This window comes from Balaenoptera acutorostrata, chromosome 1, assembly GCF_949987535.1.
Source record: "Balaenoptera acutorostrata chromosome 1, mBalAcu1.1, whole genome shotgun sequence".
Classification (NCBI taxonomy): domain Eukaryota; kingdom Metazoa; phylum Chordata; class Mammalia; order Artiodactyla; family Balaenopteridae; genus Balaenoptera; species Balaenoptera acutorostrata.
Window position 1 is genome coordinate 96,187,803 of NC_080064.1, and position 21,005 is coordinate 96,208,807.

The following is a 21,005-nucleotide window of genomic DNA, read 5'->3' on the forward strand; positions in this document are numbered from 1 at the left end:
GAGGAAAATGCCTCTTTCTGTGGGTGAAAGGTCTTGAATAGCTCGGGGTGTCAGGAAGATCAGATATTTCTAAGCCTGATCTTTACAAAATATTATAATTGCTTCATGAATGAATAAAATCATGAATGATTAAAAAAATAAATTCATTCATTCATTCTGGTCCAAAGCTAGAGCAAAGGCCAGAAGCATTCTACTCTTACAGGCCACCAGCAGGCACCCCTGAAAGCATCATTATGGCAAACATGTTGGAGGAAAACATTCCAGACACTTAAACACCACAGGAGTCTGGGAGGAAAGACAGATAAAATAGACCAGAACAGCACACACCCAGAAGATTGTTACTGGTGAAGCCCTTGCTTTTTGTTTCCATCTTTTCCACTCTTATTTTTGCAGTGACAAAGTTGTTAATGTTAAAAATGATTTTTAACCTATGTCTGTATAAAGCAGCAATTCAATATTGGATATAACCCAATTCAGTAATCATTTTATTTATAAATAGGAAATACTGGACTAGGTGATGTGGAAGGTGCATAGATTAGCAGAACGTGGCTTCTCCTCTCAAGATTTTTATAATTACAATATTTCTTTTTCTTATGTTTAGGTTTTAATCAGTATGCAACTGATGTCTGGTGACCCATGTTTTAAAACGTAAGTTGATGCTCAGTAAATGAGTTATTTGTCTGAAAGTTTAATAGTGATTTATTTGTTTAAATGTTCACATTCATATTATATAGTGTTTGTAGGCTAATACCAGTGAAGGAATAGTTCCTCTTTTAGGAGACTGACCTGACCCTCACAGAAGTTACTTATTACCAAAGAAACTCTCCGTGCTCTAAATTATTTAAGCCATGGGTCTTTTGTCGTCTTCAGGTTTTGGGTGAAATTATACAAATTTAACTTTTTAATTTGATCTCTGTGGATTTGTCATTTCTTCAATAAATACCTATTAAGTGCCATGTGCTAGGCCCTAATCTATAGACACTAGAGCAGGGGTCCCCAACCCCCGGGCCGCGGACCGGTACCGGTCAGCAGCCTGTTAGGAACTGGGCCGCACAGCAGGAGGTGAGTGACGGACAAGCCAGCGAAACTTCATCGGCCGCTCCCCATCGCTCGCATTACCGCCTGAACCCCCCACCCTCCCATCCCCGTCCATGGAAAAATTGTCTTCCAGGAAACAGGTCCCCGGTGCCAAAAAGGTAGGCGACCACTGCACTAGAGAAACAGCAGTGAAAAAAATAGATCAAGTCCCTGACACCTTGGAGTTTGTACTGTAAGGGGAAAACAAACAACAAGCTAACAAGTAAATATATACTATAAAGATAGTTATGAATGCTTTGGAGAAAAATAAAGCAGGGTAGGAGAGGCATGGTGCGAGAAGTGTTGCTATTTTATATAGTCGAGGAAGTCCTTCCTGGTAAAGGTGATATTTGAGCAGAGACCTGAGGGAGGTAGGAAGCAAGCCATGCAGTTATTTGGGGAAAGAGCATTTGAGACAGCGGTAACAAGGATAAAGGCCTTGAGAGAGGTGGGTGTTTGGCATGTTCAAGTAACTGCCAGGAGACCAGTGTGTCTAGAGCAGAGTGGGTGAGGAGGAGGGTGATAAGAGATGGGACCAGATGATAAAGGATCTTGTAGGCCATTATAGTAATAGTCTCATAGGCTGCTTATAATCTGAGTGAGATAAAAAGCTACTGGAGTGTTGGGAATTCCCTGACAGTCCAGTGGTTAGGACTCTGTGCTTCCACTGCCAGGGCCCAGCTTGGATCCCGGGTCAGGGAACTAAGATCCTGCGTGCCACACGGCACAGCCAAAACAAAAAACAAAAAAACATGCTACTGGAGGGTTTAAAACAGAGGAGTAAAATGTAAAATTATCAAACTTCTGGCTGCTAGGTAGAGGATAGACAATTTGTGGGAGCAGTGAAGGGGCCAAGGGCAGAAATAGGTAGATGAGTTAGGAGGCTGTTTTGTAATCCAAGGTTTTGGGCCTGAGTAAAGAATGGTGTAAATTTATTGAAATGAGAGAGCCTATAAGAGGAACAGGTTGGGAGCTTGGGTATCAGACATGTTAAGTTTGAGATGTCTATTTAACATCCAGCCAGGCATTTTGAGTAGGCAGCTGGATATATCACTATAGGGTTCAGTGGGGAGGCCCAGACTGGAGATATAAATTTGGAAATCATGACATCATCAGCACATAGGTACTGGTTAAAGCCATGAGCTTTGATTAAATGACCTACAGGGAATGAGTATAAATAAAGAAAAGGACCACAGACTGAGGTGTGGGACACTCCCGCATGTTAGAGGTCGGTGAGATAGGGAAGAACCAGCATAGGAGCAACCAGTGAGATAGGAGGAAGGAACCAAAGGAGACTACTGTCCTGAAACCAGGTAAAGTGTGTTTCAAAAAGGACGGAGTAATCAGCTGTGTCACACACTACGGAATTAGGTCACGGAAGACGTGGGCTGAGAATTGATCTGTGAATTTTGCAGTATAGAGACCATTGGTGACTCTGACAAGCACTGGTGGAATGCTTTTAGACTACGGCCACATTGGTGTGGGTTAAAGAAAGTTTTGGAGGAGAAAAATTGGAGACAGTGAGTATAAACAATTCTTGTGAGGAATTTTGCTACAAAAAAGGAACAGAAAAACGGGGTCCTAAATAAAAAGAGGATGTGGGGTTAAGGGCAGCTTTTTATCTTTTTTTTTTTTAAGATGGGAGATAGCACAGCATACTTGTATCCTGATATGAATGGTCCAGGAGACAAGGAGAAATGTGGTGCGGAAGACAAAAGGGCCAACTGCTAGAACAGTGTCCTTGGATTGTCAAGAGGGATGAAGGCAGAGAGTGTGGATACAGATGCATATATATGAGAAGTGGAAACATAGAAGTTATTTTCAAACTGCTCCTTTTCTTAGTGATACAGGAAACGAGGTAATCATTGAAGAGCGAGGATGGGAAAGATGGAGGTGGGGGTTTGAGCAAAGAGGAAAAAATGTGTAAAAGTCTTCTCAGAGACCAAGAGAGTGAGCTGAATGGGAAAAGGCAGTAGGATGCCTGTCAGCAATCTTGAAGACACTTAATAGTTAAAAATGAAAGTTAGGGACTTCCCTGTTGGCACAGTGGTTAAGAATCCGCCTGCCAGTGCAGGGGACACGGGTTAGATCCCTGGTCCGGGAAGATCCCACATGCCGCGGAGCAACTAAGCCCGTGCACCACAACTACTGAGCCTGTGCTCTAGAGCCCGCGCGCCACAACTACTGAGCCCGTGTGCCACAACTACTGAAGCCCAGGAGCCTAGAGCCTGTGCTCCGCAACAAGAGAAGCCACAGCTATGAGAAGCCCACGCTCCACAAAGAAGAGTAGCCCCCGCTCACCACAACTAGAGAAAGGCCACGCACAGCAACAAAGACCCAACACAGCCAAAAATAAATACATAAATAAATTCATACCAAAAAATAGTTAATCAGATATCATTTAAATATCTGAGAAAAAAATACATCTAGAAAAGAAGACAATTAATTCCCTATGCATCAACTTCCATGTAGCAACATCCATGTAGTTCTCTATTTACATACTACTTTATAAAGATGAAAATATATATATTTAACACAAATCAATTCTTGATTAAAATTATGCATTTTCGTAAAACTTAGCCTTCCTGTGCTGCTTTCTCTCAAACCATAATTTCCTGGCTTCTTTCTTTATTTCCTGCTCTTCTGAGAGTAAACAATTTTTGGTTTCTTAGGTAACAATATATTTTCCTACTGGAATCAGTTTAGGGTGAAATGAGAAAATGAGCATTAAAATTTAGTAGAAGAAAATGTATTCATCATTCCTTCTTAGGAGCTTTTTATGAATGTTCCCTTTCTGGCCCTTTCTCTGCCATTTTATCTCTCTATCTGTGAAACTCAAATACTGAAGAGCTCAAAAAGTAGATTATCTTATGTCCTGTACTATCTCCACAAATGTAATTCTGATAATCTAGAGATTATAGTTATAGAGAAAGACTTTTTTTTTTTTGGTAAACTTTGCTATTTTTATTACTTTTAACAAACAGGATATCACATGTTAGCCTTCTCCTTTCCTAGACATGCATATATATCAGCACATCTTCATATAACATTACCCATCCCTTCCTTTCCTTTTGGACTGTGCCGTTTTTGGGGGGTTTGTTTAAACATCTTTATTGGAGTATAATTGCTTTACAATGGTGTGTTAGTTTCTGCTTTATAACAAAGTGAATCAGCTATACATATACATATGTTCCCTTATCTCCTCCCTCTTGCATCTCCCTCTCACCTTCCCTATCCCACCCCTCTAGGCAGTCACAAAGCACCAAGCTGATCTCCCTGTGCTATGTGGGTGCTTCCCACTAGCTATCTATTTTACATTTGGTAGTGTATATATGTCAATGCCACTCTCTCACTTCGTCCCAGCTTACCCTTCCCCCTCCCCGTGCCCTCAAGTCCATTCTCTACATCTGCGTCTTTATTCCTGTCCTGCCCCTAGGTTCTTCAGAACCATTTTATTTTTTTAGATTCCACATATATGTGTTAGCATACGGTATTTGTTTTTCTCTTTCTGACTTACTTCACTCTGTATGACAGACTCTAGGTGCATCCACCTCACTACAAATAACTCAATTTTGTTTCTTTTTATGGCTGAGTAATATTCCATTCTATATATGTGCTACATCTTCTTTATCCATTCATCTGTAGATGGACACAGGTTGCTTCCAAATCCTGACTATTGTAAATGGAGCTGCAATGAACAATGTGGTACATGACTTTTTTTGAATTATGGTTTTCTCAGGGTACATGCCCAGTAGTGGGATTGCTGGGTCGTATGGCAGTTCTATTTTTAGTTTTTTAAGGAACCTGCATACTATTCTCCATAGGGGCTGTATCAATTTGCATTCCCACCAACAGTGCAGGAGGGTTCCGTCTTCTCCACACCCTCGCCAGCATTTATTGTTTGTAGATTTTTTGATGATGGCCATTCTGACTGGTGTGAGGTGATACCTCATTGTAGTTTTGATTTGCATTTCTCTAACAATTAGTGATGTTGAGCATCCTTTCATGTGTTTGTTGGTAATCTGTATATATTCCTTGGAGAAATGTCTATTTAGGTCTTCTGCCCAGTTTTGGATTGGGTTGTTTGTTTTTTTGATATTGAGCTGCATGAGCTGCTTGTATATTTTGGAGATAAATCCTTTGTCATTTGCTTCATTTGCAAATATTTTCTCCCATTCTGAGGGTTGTCTTTTCATCTTGTTTATGGTTTCCTTTGCTGTGCAAAAGCATTTAAGTTTCATTAGGTCCCATTTGTTTATTTTTGTTTTTATTTCCATTTCTCTAGGAGGTAGGTCAAAAAGGATCTTGCTGTGATTTATGTCATAGAGTGTTCTGCCTATGTTTTCCTCTAAGAGTTTTATAGTGTCTGGCCTTACATTTAGGTCTTTAATCCATTTTGAGTTTATTTTTGTGTATGGTGTTAGGGAGTGTTCTAATTTCATTCTTTACATGTAGCTGTCCAGTTTTCCCAGCACCACTTATTGGAGAGGCAGTCCTTTCTCCATTGTATATTCCTGCCTCCTTTATCAAATATAAGGTGGCCATATGTGCATGGGTTTATTTCTGGGCTTTCTATGCTGTTCCACTGATCTGAATTTCTGTTTTTGTGCCAGTACCATACTGTCTTGACGACTGTAGCTTTGTGGTATAGTCTGAAGTGTGGGAGCCTGATTCCTCCAGTTCCATTTTTCTTTCTCAAGATTGCCTTGGCTATTCGGGGGCTTTTGTGTTTCCATACAAATTGTGAAATTTTTTGTTCTAGTTGTGTGAAAAATGCTAGTGGTAGTTTGATAGGGATTGTATTGAATCTGTAGATTGCTTTGGGTAGTACAGTCATTTTCACAATGTTGATTCTTCCAATCCAAGAACATGGTATATCTCTCCATCTGTTTGAATCATCTTTAATTTCTTTCATCAGTGTCTTATAGTTTTCTGCATAGAGGTCTTTTGTCTCCTTAGGTAGGTTTATTCCTAGATATTTTATTCTTTTTGTTGCAATGGTAATTGGGTGTGTTTTCTTAATTTCACTTTCAGATTTTTCATCATTAGTGTGTAGGAATACAAGGGATTTCTGTGCATTAATTTTGTATCCTGCTACTTTACCAAATGCATTGATTAGCTCTAGTAGTTTTCTGGTAGCATCTTTAGGATTCTCTATGTATAGTATCATGTCATCTGCAAACAGTGACAGTTTTACTACTTCTTTTCCGATTTGGATTCCTTTTATTTCTTTTTCTTCTCTGATTCCTGTGGCTAAAACTTCCAAAACTATGTTAAATAATAGTGGTGAGAGTCGGCAACCTTGTCTTGTTCCTGATATTAGAGGAAATGGTTTCAGTTTTTCACCATTGAGAACAACGTTGGCTGTGGGTTTGTAGTATATGGCCTTTATTATGTGGAGGTAGGTTCCCTCTTTGCCTACTTTCTGGTGGTTTTTCATCATAAATGGATGTTGACTGTTGTCAAAAGCTTTTTCTGCATCTATTGAGATGATCATATGGTTTTCTCCTTCAATTTATTAATATGGTTTATCACATTGATTGATCTGCGTATATTGAACAATCCTTGCATTCCTGGGATAAACACCACTTGTGCATGGTGTATGATCCTTTTAATGTGCTGTTGGATTCTGTTTGCTAGTATTTTGTTGAGGATTTTTGCATCTATGTTCATCAGTGATATTGGCCTGGAGTTTTCTTTTTTTATGACATCTTTGTCTGGTTTTGGTATCAGGGTGATGGTGGCCTTGTAGAATGAGTTTGAGAGGGTTCCTCCCTCTGCTGTATTTTGGAAGAATTTGAGAAGGATAAGCATTAGCTCTTCCCTAAATGTTTGATAGAAATCGCCTGTGAAGCCGTCTGGTCCTGGGCTTTTGTTTCTTCGAAGATTTTTAATCACAGTTTCAATATCAGTGCTTGTGATTAGTCTGTTTATATTTTCTATTTCTTCCTGGTTCAGTCTCAGAAGGTTGTACTTTTCTAAGAGTTTGTCCATTTCTTCCAGGTTGTCCATTTTATTGGCATATAGTTGCTTGTAGTAATCTCTCATGATCCTTTGTATTTCTGCAGTGTCAGTTGTTACTTCTCCTTTTTCATTTCTAGTTCTATTGATTTGAGTCTTCTCCCTGTTTTTCTTGATGAGTCTGGCTAATGGTTTATCAATTTTGTTTACCTTCTCAGAGAACCACCTTTTAGTTTTACTGATCTTTGCTATTGTTTCCTTCATTTCTTCTTCATTTATTTCTGATCCGATCTTTATGATTTCTTTCCTTCTGCTAACTTTGGGGTTTTCTTGTTCTTCTTTCTCTGATTGCTTTAGATGTAAGGTTAGGTTGTTTATTTGAGGTGTTTCTTGTTTCTTGAGGTAGGATTGTATTGCTATAAACTTCCCTCTTAGAACTTCTTTTGCTGCATCCCATAGGTTTTGGGTCGTCTTGTCTTCATTGTCATTTGTTTGTAGGTATTTTTTGATTTCCTCTTTGATTTCTTCAGTGATCTCTTGGTTCTTTAGTAGTGTATTGTTTAGCCTCCATGTGTTTGTATTTTTTACAGATTTTTTACTGTAATTGATATCTAGCCTCATAGCGTTGTGGTCGGGAAAGATACTTGATACCATTTCAATTTTCTTAAATTTACCAAGGCTTGATTTGTGACCCAAGATATGATCTGTCCTGGAGAATGTTCCATGAGCACTTGAGAAGAAAGTGTGTTCTGTTGTTTTTGGATGGAGGGTCCTATAAATATCAGTGGAGTCCATCTTGTTTAATGTGTCATTTAAAGCTTGTGTTTCCTTATTTATTTTCCTTTTGGATGATCTGTCCATTGGTGAAAGTGGAGTGTTAAAGTCCCCTACTATTATTGTGTTACTGTCGATTTCCCCTTTTATGGCTGTTAGCATTTGCCTTATGTATTGAGGTGCTCCCATGTTGGGTACATAAATATTAACAATTGTAATTTCTTCTTGTATTGATCCCTTGATCATTATTAAGTGTCCTTCTTTGTCTCTTGTCTTTATTTCAAAGTCTATATTGTCTGATATGAGAATTGCTACTCCAGCTTTGTTTTGATTTCCATTTGCATGGAATATCTTTTTCCATCCCCTCACTTTCAGTCTGTATGTGTCCCCAGGTCTGAAGTGGGTCTCTTTTAGACGGCATATATATGGGTCTTGTTTTTGTATCCATTCAGCCAGTCTATGTCTTTTGGTTGGAGCATTTAATCCATTTACATTTAAGGTAGTTATCAATATGTATGTTCCTATATCCATTTTCTTAATTGTTTTGGGTTTGTTATTGTGGGTCTTTTCCTCCTCTTGTGTTTCCTGCCTAGAGAAGTTCCTTTAGCATTTGTTGTAAAGCTGGTTTGGTGGTGCTGAATTCTCTTACCTTTTGCTTGTCTGTAGAGGTTTTAATTTCTCCGTTGAATCTGAATGAGATCCTTGCTGTGTAGAGTAATCATAGTTGTAGGTTTTTCCCTTTCATCACTTTAAATATGTCCTGCCATTCCCTTCTGGCTTGCAGAGTTTCTGCTGAAAGATCAGCTGTTAACCTTATGGGCATTCCCTTGTATGTTATTTGTTGCTTTTCCCTTGCTGCTTTTAATATTTTTTCTTTGTATTTAATTGTTGATAGTTTGATTAATATGTGTCTTGCGTGATTCTCCTTGGATTTATCCTGTATGGGACTCTCTGCGCTTCCTGGACTTGATTGACTATTTCCTTTCCCATATTAGGGAAGTTTTCAACTATAATCTCTTCAAATATTTTCTCAGTCCCTTTCTTTTTCTCTTCTTCTTCTGAGACCCCTTTAATTCAAATGTTGGTGTGTTTAATGTTGTCCCAGAGGTCTCTGAGACTGTCCTCAATTCTTTTCATTCTCTTTTCTTTATTCTGCTCTGTGGTAGTTATTTCCACTATTTTATCTTCCAGGTCACTTATCCGTTCATCTGCCTCAGTTATTCTACTATTGATTCCTTCTAGAGAATTTTTAATTTCATTTATTTTGTTGTTCATCATTGTTTGTTTGCTGTTTAGTTCTTCCAGGTCCTTGGTAAACGTTTCTTCTATTTTCTCCATTCTGTTTCCAAGATTTTGTATCATCTTTACTATCATTACTCTGAATTCTTTTTCAGGTAAACTGCCTATTTCCTCTTCATTTGTTTGGTCTGGTGGGTTTTTACCTTGCTCCTTCACCTGCTGTGTGTTTCTCTATCTCTCATTTTGCTTAACTTACTGTGTTTGGGGTCTCCTTTTCGCAGGCTGCAGGTTTGTAGTTCCCGTTGTTTTTGGTGTCTGCCCCCAGTGACTAAGGTTGGTTCAGTGGGTTGTGTAGGTTTCCTGGGGGAGGGGACTAGTGCCTGTTTTCTGGTGGATAAGGCTGGATCTTGTCTTTCTGGTGGGCAGGACCGCGTCCGGTGGTGTGTTTTTGGGGTGTCTGTTACCTTATTATGCTTTTAGGCAGCCTCTCTGCTGATGGGTGGGGTTGTGTTCCTGTCTTGCTGGTTGTTTGGCATAGGGTGTCCAGCACTGTAGCTTGCTGGCCGTTGAGTGGAGCTGGGTCTTAGCGTTGAGATGGAGATCTCTGGGAGAGCTTTCGCCATTTGATATTACGTGGAGCTGAGAGGTCTCTGGTGGACCAATGTCCTGAACTCGGCGCTCCCACCTCAGAGGCACAGGGCAGACACCCAGCCAGAGCACCAAGACCCTGTCAGCCACATGGCTCAGAAGACAAGGTAGAAAAAAAGAAAGAAAGAAAGAAAAAAAGAAAATAAAGTTATTAAGATAAAAATTTATTTAAAAATAATTAAAAAGTAATAAAAAGAAAGAATAAAATGAAAGAAAGAAGAGAGCAACCAAACCAAAAAACAAATCCACCAATGATAGCAAGCGCTAAAAACTATACTTAAAAAAAAAAGTCACTGCAAAGTAAAGGAGCTGTTACGGTGGAGAATTACTGAACTGAATGTCAATATTATGACATAGTATGAGTGTGTTTCGTGTTTGGTAATTGCAATCATTGCTGCTTTTGTTGTGGTCATCCATTTACAATGCTTGGTGTCAGTCTATTTATCTCTTGTAAAAATAAAATACAGTGTGTGTGTGAAAAAAAAGAAAAAAAGAAAATAATCTCCCCTGACATCTGAAAAACTGAAGAGACAAGATAAACTATAGAGAGCAAAAATGGAATCTAGAAGAAAGGAGGACTTAACAACCAAACCTTTATTACAGAGAAAATAGTCACATTTACTATTAAACCTGTAATTCCGAATTTTTCAAAAGTAGTACTCTTAGCAGGTGACTAGTATTAAGGCCGGTTGCATGGTACTACAAAAAGAAAAAAATAAAAATACACAATATGGTGACCAAAAAAAAAACGGACAGACAGAACCCTAGGACAAATGGTAAAAGCAAAGGTATACAGACAAAATCACACAAAGAAGCATACACATACACACTCCGAAAAAGAGAAAAAGGAAAAAATATATATATATCGTTGCTCCCAAAGTCCACCGCCTCAACTTTGGGATGATTCATTGTCTATTCAGGTATTCCACAGATGCAGCGTACATCAAGTTGATTGTGGAGATTTAATCCTCTGCTCCTGAGGCTGCTGGGAGAGATTTCCCTTTCTCTTCTTTATTCGTACAGCTCCTGGGGTTCAGCTTTGGATTTGGCCCCACCTCTGCGTGTAGGTCGCCTGAGGGCATCTATTCTTCGCTCAGACAGGACGGGGTTAAAGGAGCCGCTGATTAGGGGGCTCTGGCTCCCTCAGGCCGGAGGGGAGGGAGGGGTACGGAATGCGGGGTAAGCCTGCGCTGCAGAGGCCAGTATGATGTTGCACCAGCCTGAGGTGCACCATGTGTTCTCCTGGGAAAGTTGTCCCTGGATCACGGGACCCTGGCAGTGGCGGACTGCACAGGCTCCCGGGAGTGGAGGTGTGGTCAGTGACCTGTGCTTGCGCACAGGCTTCTTGGTGGCTGCAGCAGCAGCCTTAGCGTCTCATGCCCGTCTCTGGTGTCCACGCTGATAGCCGCGGCTCGCGCCCATCTGTAGAGCTCATTTAGGCAGTGCTCTGAATCCCCTCCTCGCGCACCCCGAAACAATGGTCTCTTGCCTCTTCTGCAGGTCCAGACTTTTTCCCGGACTCCCTCCCGGCTAGCTGTGGAGCATTAGCCCCCTTCAGGCTGTGTTCACGCAGCCAACCCCAGTCCTCTCCCTGGGATCTGACCTCTGAAGCCCGAGCCTCAGCTCGCAGCCCCCGCCCGCCCCGGTGGGTGAGCAGACAAGCCTCTCAGGCTGGTGAGTGCTGGTCGGCACCGATCCTCCGTGCGGCAATCTCTCCGCTCTGCCCTCTGCAGCCCTGTTGCTGAGCTCTCCTCCGTGGCTCTGAAGCTTCCCCCCTCCGCCACCCGCAGTCTCCGCCCACGAAGGGGCTTCCTAGTGTGTGGAAACCTTTCCTCCTTCAGAGCTCCCTTGCACTGGTGCAGGTCCTGTCCCTATTCTTTTGTCTCTGTTTTTTCTTTTTCCTTTTTGCCCTACCCAGGTACATGGGGAGTTTCTTGCCTTTTGGGAAGTCTGAGGTCTTCTGCCAGCGTTCAGTAGGTGTTCTATAGGAGTTGTTCCACATGTAGATGTATTTCTGATGTATTTGTGGGAGGAAGGTGATCTCCATGTCTTACTCCTCCGCCATCTTGAAGGTCTCTCCTGTGCCGTTTTATAATCTATCCCATATGCAACTCATCTCAGCGCTGCATGCTGATTATCTGCTCTCCATGTCACCTCTCCTCAGGGGGCTCAAAGGAATCAGCAAATCCCCCGAATCAGAGCTAAGAATCCCCAGCACAACCCATTCACACACAGCGGGGTGGCTAGAGAAAGACTTTTCTAACTCATTAGAATAAACAAACTTTACCTAATCCCCAGATACATGAAAGTATTTCTCAGGAGAATCAAACTCCCAATATTTGTTTTCTCTTTTCTTTGAGTATCTGAAATTGTGCAACTGTCAGTAGAAAAGGGACAGCTCTAACACATCCATGTACTTACTGAGTATGGATTGAATAGAAAAATGTTTGAACTGCTGATGTGAAAAGTAAATTATTTTTACCAGGTTGTATTTCAGTGTATATCAAACATGTAAAATCACAGCACTTGGGAATTCCCTGGCTGTCCAGTGGTTAGAACTCCATGCTTTCACTGCCAAGGGCCCGGGTTTGATCACTGGTCGGAGAGCTAAGATCCTGCAAGCCGAGTGGTGTGGCCCAAAAAAAAAAATCACAGTACTTAAAAGCTGAAAAGAGTGTTGGAAGTTGTCTAGTCTGGTGACTTTTTTTCCCAGAATATTTAGCCACAGAATCCCTTTGCACAAATACATTATGAATCCTGTATATAATATTTGTCTATTGAGGGAGAAAAAAGGTGTAGTACCCTACTACCCCTGAAGTCCCTAAGGGAGCTTCATGAAGCCAGTTTTTAAGGTATGGGTATAATGCAAGTTCACTTTTTACTGATGAGGACCCTAAGGCACAGAGCAATTGAGGGACTTGACTGAGTATTTGTCTGTAAGACAAAGATGTAAATAACTGCTGGAGAGGGTCATTGTACTATTCTCTCTGCTTTTGTCTGTCTTTTAATTTTTCATGATATAAGTTTTCAAAAACCTACTAGAGAAACAGACAAGAGTGTAGCAGATTCTTAGCACTCTGAGTTAAATTCTAGTTTTGATATTTTATGAACAGAAGATCTGTGACTTAGATGGAACAATTTTTCAGGAACACAAATTTTATGCTAAAGCCAGTACTTAACGAAGAAGACAGCTGGTAAATCAGCCTCTAACCACTTGCCCTAAACTCTGCTTTATAGTTCTCTACAATTTGTCAAATATCCACCAGCTCTCATAAAAGAAGGAAGCTGACTCTGAAGAGAAAGCCAACCACGAATGCTTATGAAAAGGATATTTTGAAGGAGAAATTCTATGTACTGGCATTTAATGATTTGGTGGTAAAGCAGATCTAGGGATGATATACTCTCCTGAATAGCTAGGGCTCTGGAGCATTCATATTCTAGAAAGGAGGAAATTACCACTTGTCAAAATGATGTAATGAATATTACTGTGTCCCAATTTAATTCTTGAAACAACTCTGTGGTGTGAGAACATTGAGGCTCAGAGGTTACAGAACTAATTTGTCCAACTCCCCAGTATTCTCTCATTCAGTACATGTGCATAGATCGCCTACCATGTGCTAACATTTACCAAACTCAATAAGACCAACCCCCTGCTCTGAAGGATTCACTATTTATATGGGAGACAGAGGCACAACATATGATGTTATTGAGGCACAGAGGAGAGTCCTTAACTACTCTTCCTTGAAAGCCAAGAAAGTCTTCCCTGAGGGGGCGACGCTAAGCTAAGTTTTAAAGGATGAATAGGAAATCACTAAGCAGGGGAGGTGGGTAGAGACATTCCAGGAAGAGAAAACAGCTTGCACAAGTTTATAGCATTGTTACAGGGCATGGAGAGAATATTTATGAAATACCAAGTAGGTAGTAGTGTCATTTTAGGAGGTCATTTTTCACGTAGTCTTAACATTACATGAAATTAAAATAATCCCATCCCTTTCATTCTGAAATTGAACTACATTAAACAATTTCTGATAAGAGATATAAAAACATTTTCAGAACAAAAGGGATAATAGAATAAAAAAGTGGCACGTGATAGGCACTCAGTGATTATTTATTCAACAATTTGAAATTCTCCTAGTAGCTGTTAGAAGATTTCTCCTAATAGCTGTTAGGAGGTTAGGAGATTTCTCCTAATAGCTGTTAGGAGATTGGGAAATTTCTCCTAATAGCTGTTAGGAGATTGGGAAATTTCTCCTAATAGCTGTTAGGAGATTAGGAGATTTCTCCTAATAGCTGTTAGGAGATTAAGAGATTTCTCCTAATAGCTGTTAGGAGATTAGGAGATTTCTCCTAATAGCTGTTAGGAGATTAGGAGATTTCTCCTAATAGCTGTTAGGAGATTAGGAGATTTCTCCTAATAGCTGTTAGGAGATATTTCCTAACAGCTGTTAGGAGATTTCAAATTCTAAATTTGCTAAGATTTTGGATTCTAAATTTGCCTTAATATCAGTCCCTGTGGTTAATGAATTTTCTCCATAATGCTTAGTTGCCCCAGTGTTAGATCAGTTTGTGCAGATGGCTGAAATTATCAAGGGTTGGTGTTCTTCAGATTTTTTGAGATTGCAGAATGAGTAGCGCCAAACTGAAGGTATTGCTCAAAGTGTTATGGCTGTGAAGTCAGGCTGGACAGGGAAGAGCGGAGCCAGGGGGAGACTGCTGGAGAGGGAGAAAGGGAAGAGGCCACACGGGGGGGGGGGGAGTTCTGAAGGGTTGGAAAACAGGTCTAAGAGGTAGACGGTTGGAGACGCTGTAAGCAGGCCAGCTGTGAAAGGAAAAACAAAAGGTAGTGGCATGAAAAAGATAAGAATTTAGGGAGGTTCCCTGGCCATCCAGTGGTTAGAACTGGGCGCTTTCACTGCCGTGGCCCCGGGTTCAATCCCTGGTCGCGGAACTAAGATCCCACAAGCCATGCGGCATGGCCAAAAAAGTAAAAATAAGAATTTAGACAGGCAGAAATGCGTCACCATCAGTGATTAGTGACTGTGACTACAGACTCCATTCTTTGTATTTCCTTTACATGTTAGTATTTCTTATACAGTATTGAATGCAGGAGGTTTTTTCACCAAGCTGTTTGACATTGTTTAAAAATATGCATTTTGGTAATTGAAGAGGTAGGTCTAGGCCAGACTGCAAAGGGCCTTGTATTGCCATTCTGAGGAGTTTGAGCTTTATCCCATAGGAAGCTACTGAAGCATTTTTCTGTTTCTTTGTTTCTTTGTTTTTTAACATCTTTATTGGAGTATAATTGCTTTACAATGTTGTGTTAGATTCTGCTGTATAACAAAGTAAATCAGCTATCTGTATACATATATCCCCATATCCCCTACCTCTTGTGTTTCCCTCCCACCCTCCCTATCCCACCCCTCTAGGTGGTCACAAAGCACCAAGCTGATCTCCCTGTGCTATGCGGCTGCTTCCCACTAGCTATCTATTTTACATTTGGTAGTGTATATATGTCAGTGCTACACTCTCACTTCGTCCCAGCTTACCCTTCCCCCTCCCTGTATCCTCAGGTCCATTCTCTAAGTCTGCATCTTTATACCTGTCCTGCCCCTAGGTTCATCAGAACCTTTTTTTTTTTTTAGACTCCATATATATGTGCTAGCATTCGGTATTTGTTTTTCTCTTTCTGACTTACTTCACTCTGTATGACAGACTCTAGGTCCATCCACCTCACTACAAATAGTTCAGTTTCGTTCCTTTTTATGGCTGAGTAATATTCCATTGTGTATATTTGCCACATCTTTATCCATTCATCTGTCGATGGACACTTAGGTTGCTCCCATGTCCTGGCTATTGTAAATAGAGCTGCAGTGAACATTGTGGTACATGTCTCTTTTTGAATTATGGTTTTCTCAGGGTATATGCCCACTAGTGGGATTGCTGGGTCATATGGTAGTGCTATTTTTAGTTTTTTAAGGAACCTCCCTACTCTTCTCCATAGTGGCTGTATCAATTTACATTCCCACCAACAGTGCAAGAGGGTTCCCTTTCCTCCACACCCTCTACAGCATTTATTTTTTGTAGATTTTTTGATGATGGCCATTCTGATTGGTGTGAGGTGATACCTCATTGTGGTTTTCATTAGCATTTCTCTAACGATTAGTGATGTTGAGCATCCTTTCATGTGTTTGTTTGCAATCTGTATATCTTCTTTGGAGAAATGTCTTTTTAGGTCTTCTGCCCATTTTTGGATTGGGTTATTTGTTTTTTTGATATTGAGCTGCATAAGCTCCTTGTATATTATGGAGATTAATCCTTTATCAGTTGCTTCGTTTACAAATATTTTCTCCCATTCTGAGGGTTGTCTTTTCGTCTTGTTTATGGTTTCCTTTGCTGTGCAAAAGCTTTTAAGTTGTATTAGGTCCCAGTTGTTTATTTTCGTTTTTATTTCCATTACTCTAGGAGGTGGGTCAAAAAGGATCTTTCTGTGATTTATGTCATAGAGTGTTCAGCCGATGTTTTCCTCTAAGAGTTTTCTAGTGTCTGGCCTTACATTTAGGTCTTTCATCCATTTTGAGTTTATTTTTGTATATGGTGTTAGGGAGTGTTCTAATTTCATTCTTTTACATGTAGCTGTCCAGTTTTCCCATCACCACTTATTGAAGAGGTTGTCTTTTCTCCATTGTATATTCTTGCCTCCTTTATCAAAGATAAGGTGACCATATGTGCGTGGGTTTATCTCTGGGCTTTCTATTCTGTTCCACTGATCTATATTTCTGTTTTTGTGCCAGTACCATACTGTCTTGATTACTCTAGCTTTGTAGTATAGTCTGAAATCAGGGAACCTGATTCCTACAGCTCCATTTTTCTTTCTCAGGATTGCTTTGGCTATTTGGGGTCCTTAGTATTTCCATACAAATTGTGCAATTTTTGGTTCTAGTTCGCGAAAAATGCCATTGGTAGTTTGATAGGGATTGCACTGAATCTGTAGATTGCTTTGGGTAGTATAGTGTTTTTCACAATGTTTATTCTTCCAGTCCAAGAACATGGTATATCTCTCCATCTGTTTGTATCATCTTTAATTTCTTTCATCAGTATCTTATAGTTTTCTACATGCAGGTCTTTTGTCTCCTTAGGTTTATTGCTAGGTATTTTATTCTTTTTGCTGCAATGGTAAATGGGAGTGTTTCCTTAATTTCTCTTTCAGATTTTTCATCATTAGTGTATAGAAATGCAAGAGATTTCTTTGCGTTAATTTTGTATCCTGCTACTTTACCAAATTCATTGATTAACTCTAGTAGTTTTCTGGTATCATCTTCAGCATTCTCTATGTATAGTATTAGGTCATCTGCAAACAGGGACAGTTTTACTTCTTATCTTCCGATTTGGATTCCTTTTATTTCTTTTCCTTCTCTGATTGCTATGGCCAAAACTTCCAAAACTATGTTGAATAATAGTGGTGAGAGTGGGCAGCCTTGTCTTGTTTCTGATCTTAGATGAAATGGTTTCAGTTTTTCACCATTGAGAACAATGTTGGCTGTGGGTTTGTCATATATGGCCTTTATTTTGTTGAGGTAGCTTCCCTCTATGCCTACTTTCTGGAGAGTTTTTATCATAAATGGGTGTTGAATTTTGTCAAAAGCTTTTCCTGAATCAATTGAGATTATCATATGTTTTTTATCCTTCAGTTTGTTAATATGGTGTATTGATTGCTCTGCATATATTGAAGAATCCTTGCATTCCTGGGATAAACCTCACTTGATCATGGGGTATGATCCTTTTAATGTGCTGTTGGATTCTGTTTGCTAGTATTTTGTTGAGGATTTTTGCATCTATGTTCATCAGTGATATTGGCCTGGAGTTTTCTTTCTTTGTGACATCTTTGTCTGGTTTTGGTATCAGGGTGATCGTGGTCTCATAGAATGAGTTTGGGACTGTTCCTCCCTCTGCTGTATTTTGGAAGAGTTTGAGAAGGATAGGTGTTAGCTCTTCTCTAAGTGTTTCATAGAATTCGCCTGTGAAGCCATCTGGTCCTGGGCTTTTGTTTCCTGGAAGATTTTTAATCACAGTCTCAATTTCAGTGCTTGTGATTGGTCTGTTAATATTTTCTATTTCTTCCTGGTTCAGTCTCGGAAGGTTGTACTTTTCTAAGAATTTGTCCATTTCTTCCAGGTTGTCCATTTTATTGGCATAGAGTTGCTTGCAGTAATCTCTCATGATCCTTTGTATTTCTGCAGTGTGAGTTGTTACTTCTTCTTTTTCATTTCTAGTTCTATTGATTTGAGTCTTCTCCCGTTTTTTCTTGATGAGTCTGGCTAATGGTTTATTATTTTTTTTTGTTTATCTTCTCAAATAAGATAAATAATTATTCTTAAATAGTTATTATTATTATTTTATTATTTTTGTTTATCTTCTCAAAGAACAAGCTTTTAGTTTTATTGATCTTTGCTATTGTTTCCTTCGTTTCTTTTTCATTTATTTCTCATCTGATCTTTATGATTTCTTTCTTTCTGCTAACATTGGAGTTTTCTTGTTCTTCTTTCTCTAATTGCTTTAGGTGTAAGGTTAGGTTGTTTATTTGAGATTTTTGTTGTTTCTTGAAGTAGGATTGTTTTGCTCTTAATTTCCCTCTTAGGACTGCTTTTGCTGCATCCCATAGGTTTTGGGTTGTCGTGTTTTCACTGTCATTTGTTTCTAGGTATTTTTTGGTTTCCTCTGATTTCTTCTGTAATCTCTTGGTTATTTAGTAGCATATTATTTAGCCTTGATGTGTTTGTAATATTTTACACTTTTTTTTCTTGTAATTGATATCTAGTCTCTAGTCTCATAGTGTTGTGGTTGGAAAAGATACTTGATATGATTTCAGTTTTCTTAAATTTACCGAGGGTTGATTTGTGACCCAGGATTTAATCTATCCTGGAGGATGTTCATGAGCATTTGAGAAGAAAGTGTATTCTGTAGTTTTTGGATGGAATGTCCTATAAATATCAATGAAGTCCATCTTGTTTAATGTGTCATTTAAAGCTTGTGTTTTCTTATTTATTTTCATTTTGATGTTCTGTCCATTGATGATATTGGGGTGTTAAAGTTTCCACTATTATTATGTTACTGTCGATTTCCCCTTTTATGGCTGTTAGCATTTGCCTTCTGTATTGAGGTGCTCCTATGTTGGGTGCATAAATATTTACAATTGTTATATCTTCTTCTTGGATTGATCCCTTGATCATTATGTAGTGTTCTACTTTGTCTCTTGTAATAGTCTTTATTTTAAAGTCTATTTTGTTTGATATGAGAATTGCTCCTCCAGCTTTCTTTTGATTTCCATTTGCATAGAATATCTTTTTCCATCCCCTCACTTTCAGTCTGTATGTGTCCCTAGGTCTGAAGTGGGTCTCTTTTAGACAGCATATATATGGGTCTTGTTTTTGTATCCATTCAGCAAGCCTGTGTCTTTGGTTGGAGGATTTAATCCATTTGCATTTAAGTTAGTTATCAATATGTATGTTCCTATATCCATTTCTTAATTGTTTTGGGTTTGTTATTGTAGGTATTTTCCTTCTCTTGTGTTTCCTGCCTAGAGAAGTTCCTTTAGCATTTGTTGGAAAGCTGGTTTGGTGGTGCTCAATTCTCTTAGCTTTTGCTTGTCTGTAAAGGTTTTAATTTCTCTGTTGAATCTGAATGAGATCCTTGCTGGGTAGAGTAATCTTGGTTTTATCACTTTATTTTATTTTTTTAACGTCTTTATTGGAGTATAATTACTTTACAATGGTGTGTTAGTTTCTGCTATATAACAAAGTGAATCAGCTATACATATACATATATCCCCATATCCCCTCCCTCTTACATCTCCCTCCCACCCTCCCTTTTGCACCCCTCTAGGTGGACACAAAGCATCGAGCTGATCTCCCTGTACTATGTGGCTGCTTCCCAGTAGCTATCTGTTTTACATTTGGTAGTGTATATATGTCCATGCCACTCTCTCACTTCGTCCCAGCTTCCCCTTCCCCTTCCCCGTGTCCTCAGGTCCATTCTCTAAGTCTACGTCTTTATTCCTGTCCTGCCCCTAAGTTCTTCAGAACCCTTTTTTTTTTTTTTTAGAATCCATATATATGTGTTAGCATTCGGTATTTGTTTTTCTCTTTCTGACTTACTTCACTCTCTATGACAGTCTCTAGGTCCATCCACCTCACTACAAATAACTCAATTTCGTTTCTTTTTATGGCTGAGTAATATTCCATTATATATATGTGCCACATCTTCTTTTTCCATTCATCTGTTGATGGACACTTAGGTTGCTTCCATGTCCTGACTATTGTAAATAGAGCTGCAATGAACATTGTGGTACATGACTCTTTTTGAATTATGATTTTCTCAGGGTATATGCCCAGTAGTGGGATTGCTGGGTCGTATGGTAGTTTTATTGTTAGTTTTTTAAGGAACCTCCATACTGTTCTCCATAGTGCCCTTTCATCACTTTAAATGTGTCCTGCCACTCCCTGCTGGCTTGCAGAGTTTCTGCTGAAAGATCAGCTGTTAACCTTATGGGGATTCCCTTGTATGTTATTTGTTGCTTTTCCCTTGCTGCTTTTAATATTTTTTCTTCGTATTTAATTTTTGATAGTTTGATTATTATATGTCTTGGCATGTTTCTCCTTGCAGTTATCGTGTATGGGACTCTCTGCACTTCCTGGACTTGATTGATGGTTTCCTTTCCTATGTTAGGGAAATTTTCAACTATAATCTCTTCAAATAGTTTCTCAGACCCTTTCTTTTTCTCTTGTTCTTCTGGGACGCCTATAATTCAAATGTTGGTGCATTTAATGTTGTCCCAGTGGCCTCTGAGAGTGTCCTCAGTTCTTTTCATTCTTTTTTCTTTATTCTGCTGTGCGGTAGTTATTTCCACTATTTTATCTTCCAGGTCACTTATCTGTTCTTCTGCCTCAGTTATTCTGCTATTGATTCCTTCTAGTGAATTTTTAATTTCATTTATTGCATTGTTCATCACTGTTTGTTTGCTCTTTAGTTCTTCTAGGTCCTTGTTAAATGTTTCTGGTGTTTTCTCCATTCTATTCCCAAGATTTTGGATCATCTTTACTATCATTACTCTGAATTCTTTTTCAGGTACACTGCCTATTTCCTCTTCATTTGTTTGGTCTGTTGGGTTTTTACCTTGCTCCTTCATCTGCTGCATATTTCTCTGTCTTCTCATTTCGTTTACCTTACTGTGTTTGGGGTCTCCTTTTCGCAGGCTGCAGGTTCGTAGTTCCTTTTGTTTTTGGTGTCTGCCCACAGTGGGTGAGGTTGAT

General features: G+C 39.4%; 1 protein-coding gene across 3 annotated transcripts in view; it reads left to right on the plus strand.

Annotated features, from left to right (window-relative positions):
• The window catches only part of EEIG2 (EEIG family member 2), a 108,087-nt gene that overhangs the window by 58,097 nt on the left and 28,985 nt on the right, over positions 1-21,005 (plus strand). For all 3 annotated transcript variants that reach the window (XM_057528333.1, XM_057528340.1, XM_007169492.2), the window contains exon 5: positions 602-648. In XM_057528333.1, coding sequence (XP_057384316.1) covers positions 602-648 — 47 coding nt within the window. The remainder of the gene's footprint in view (positions 1-601; positions 649-21,005) is intronic.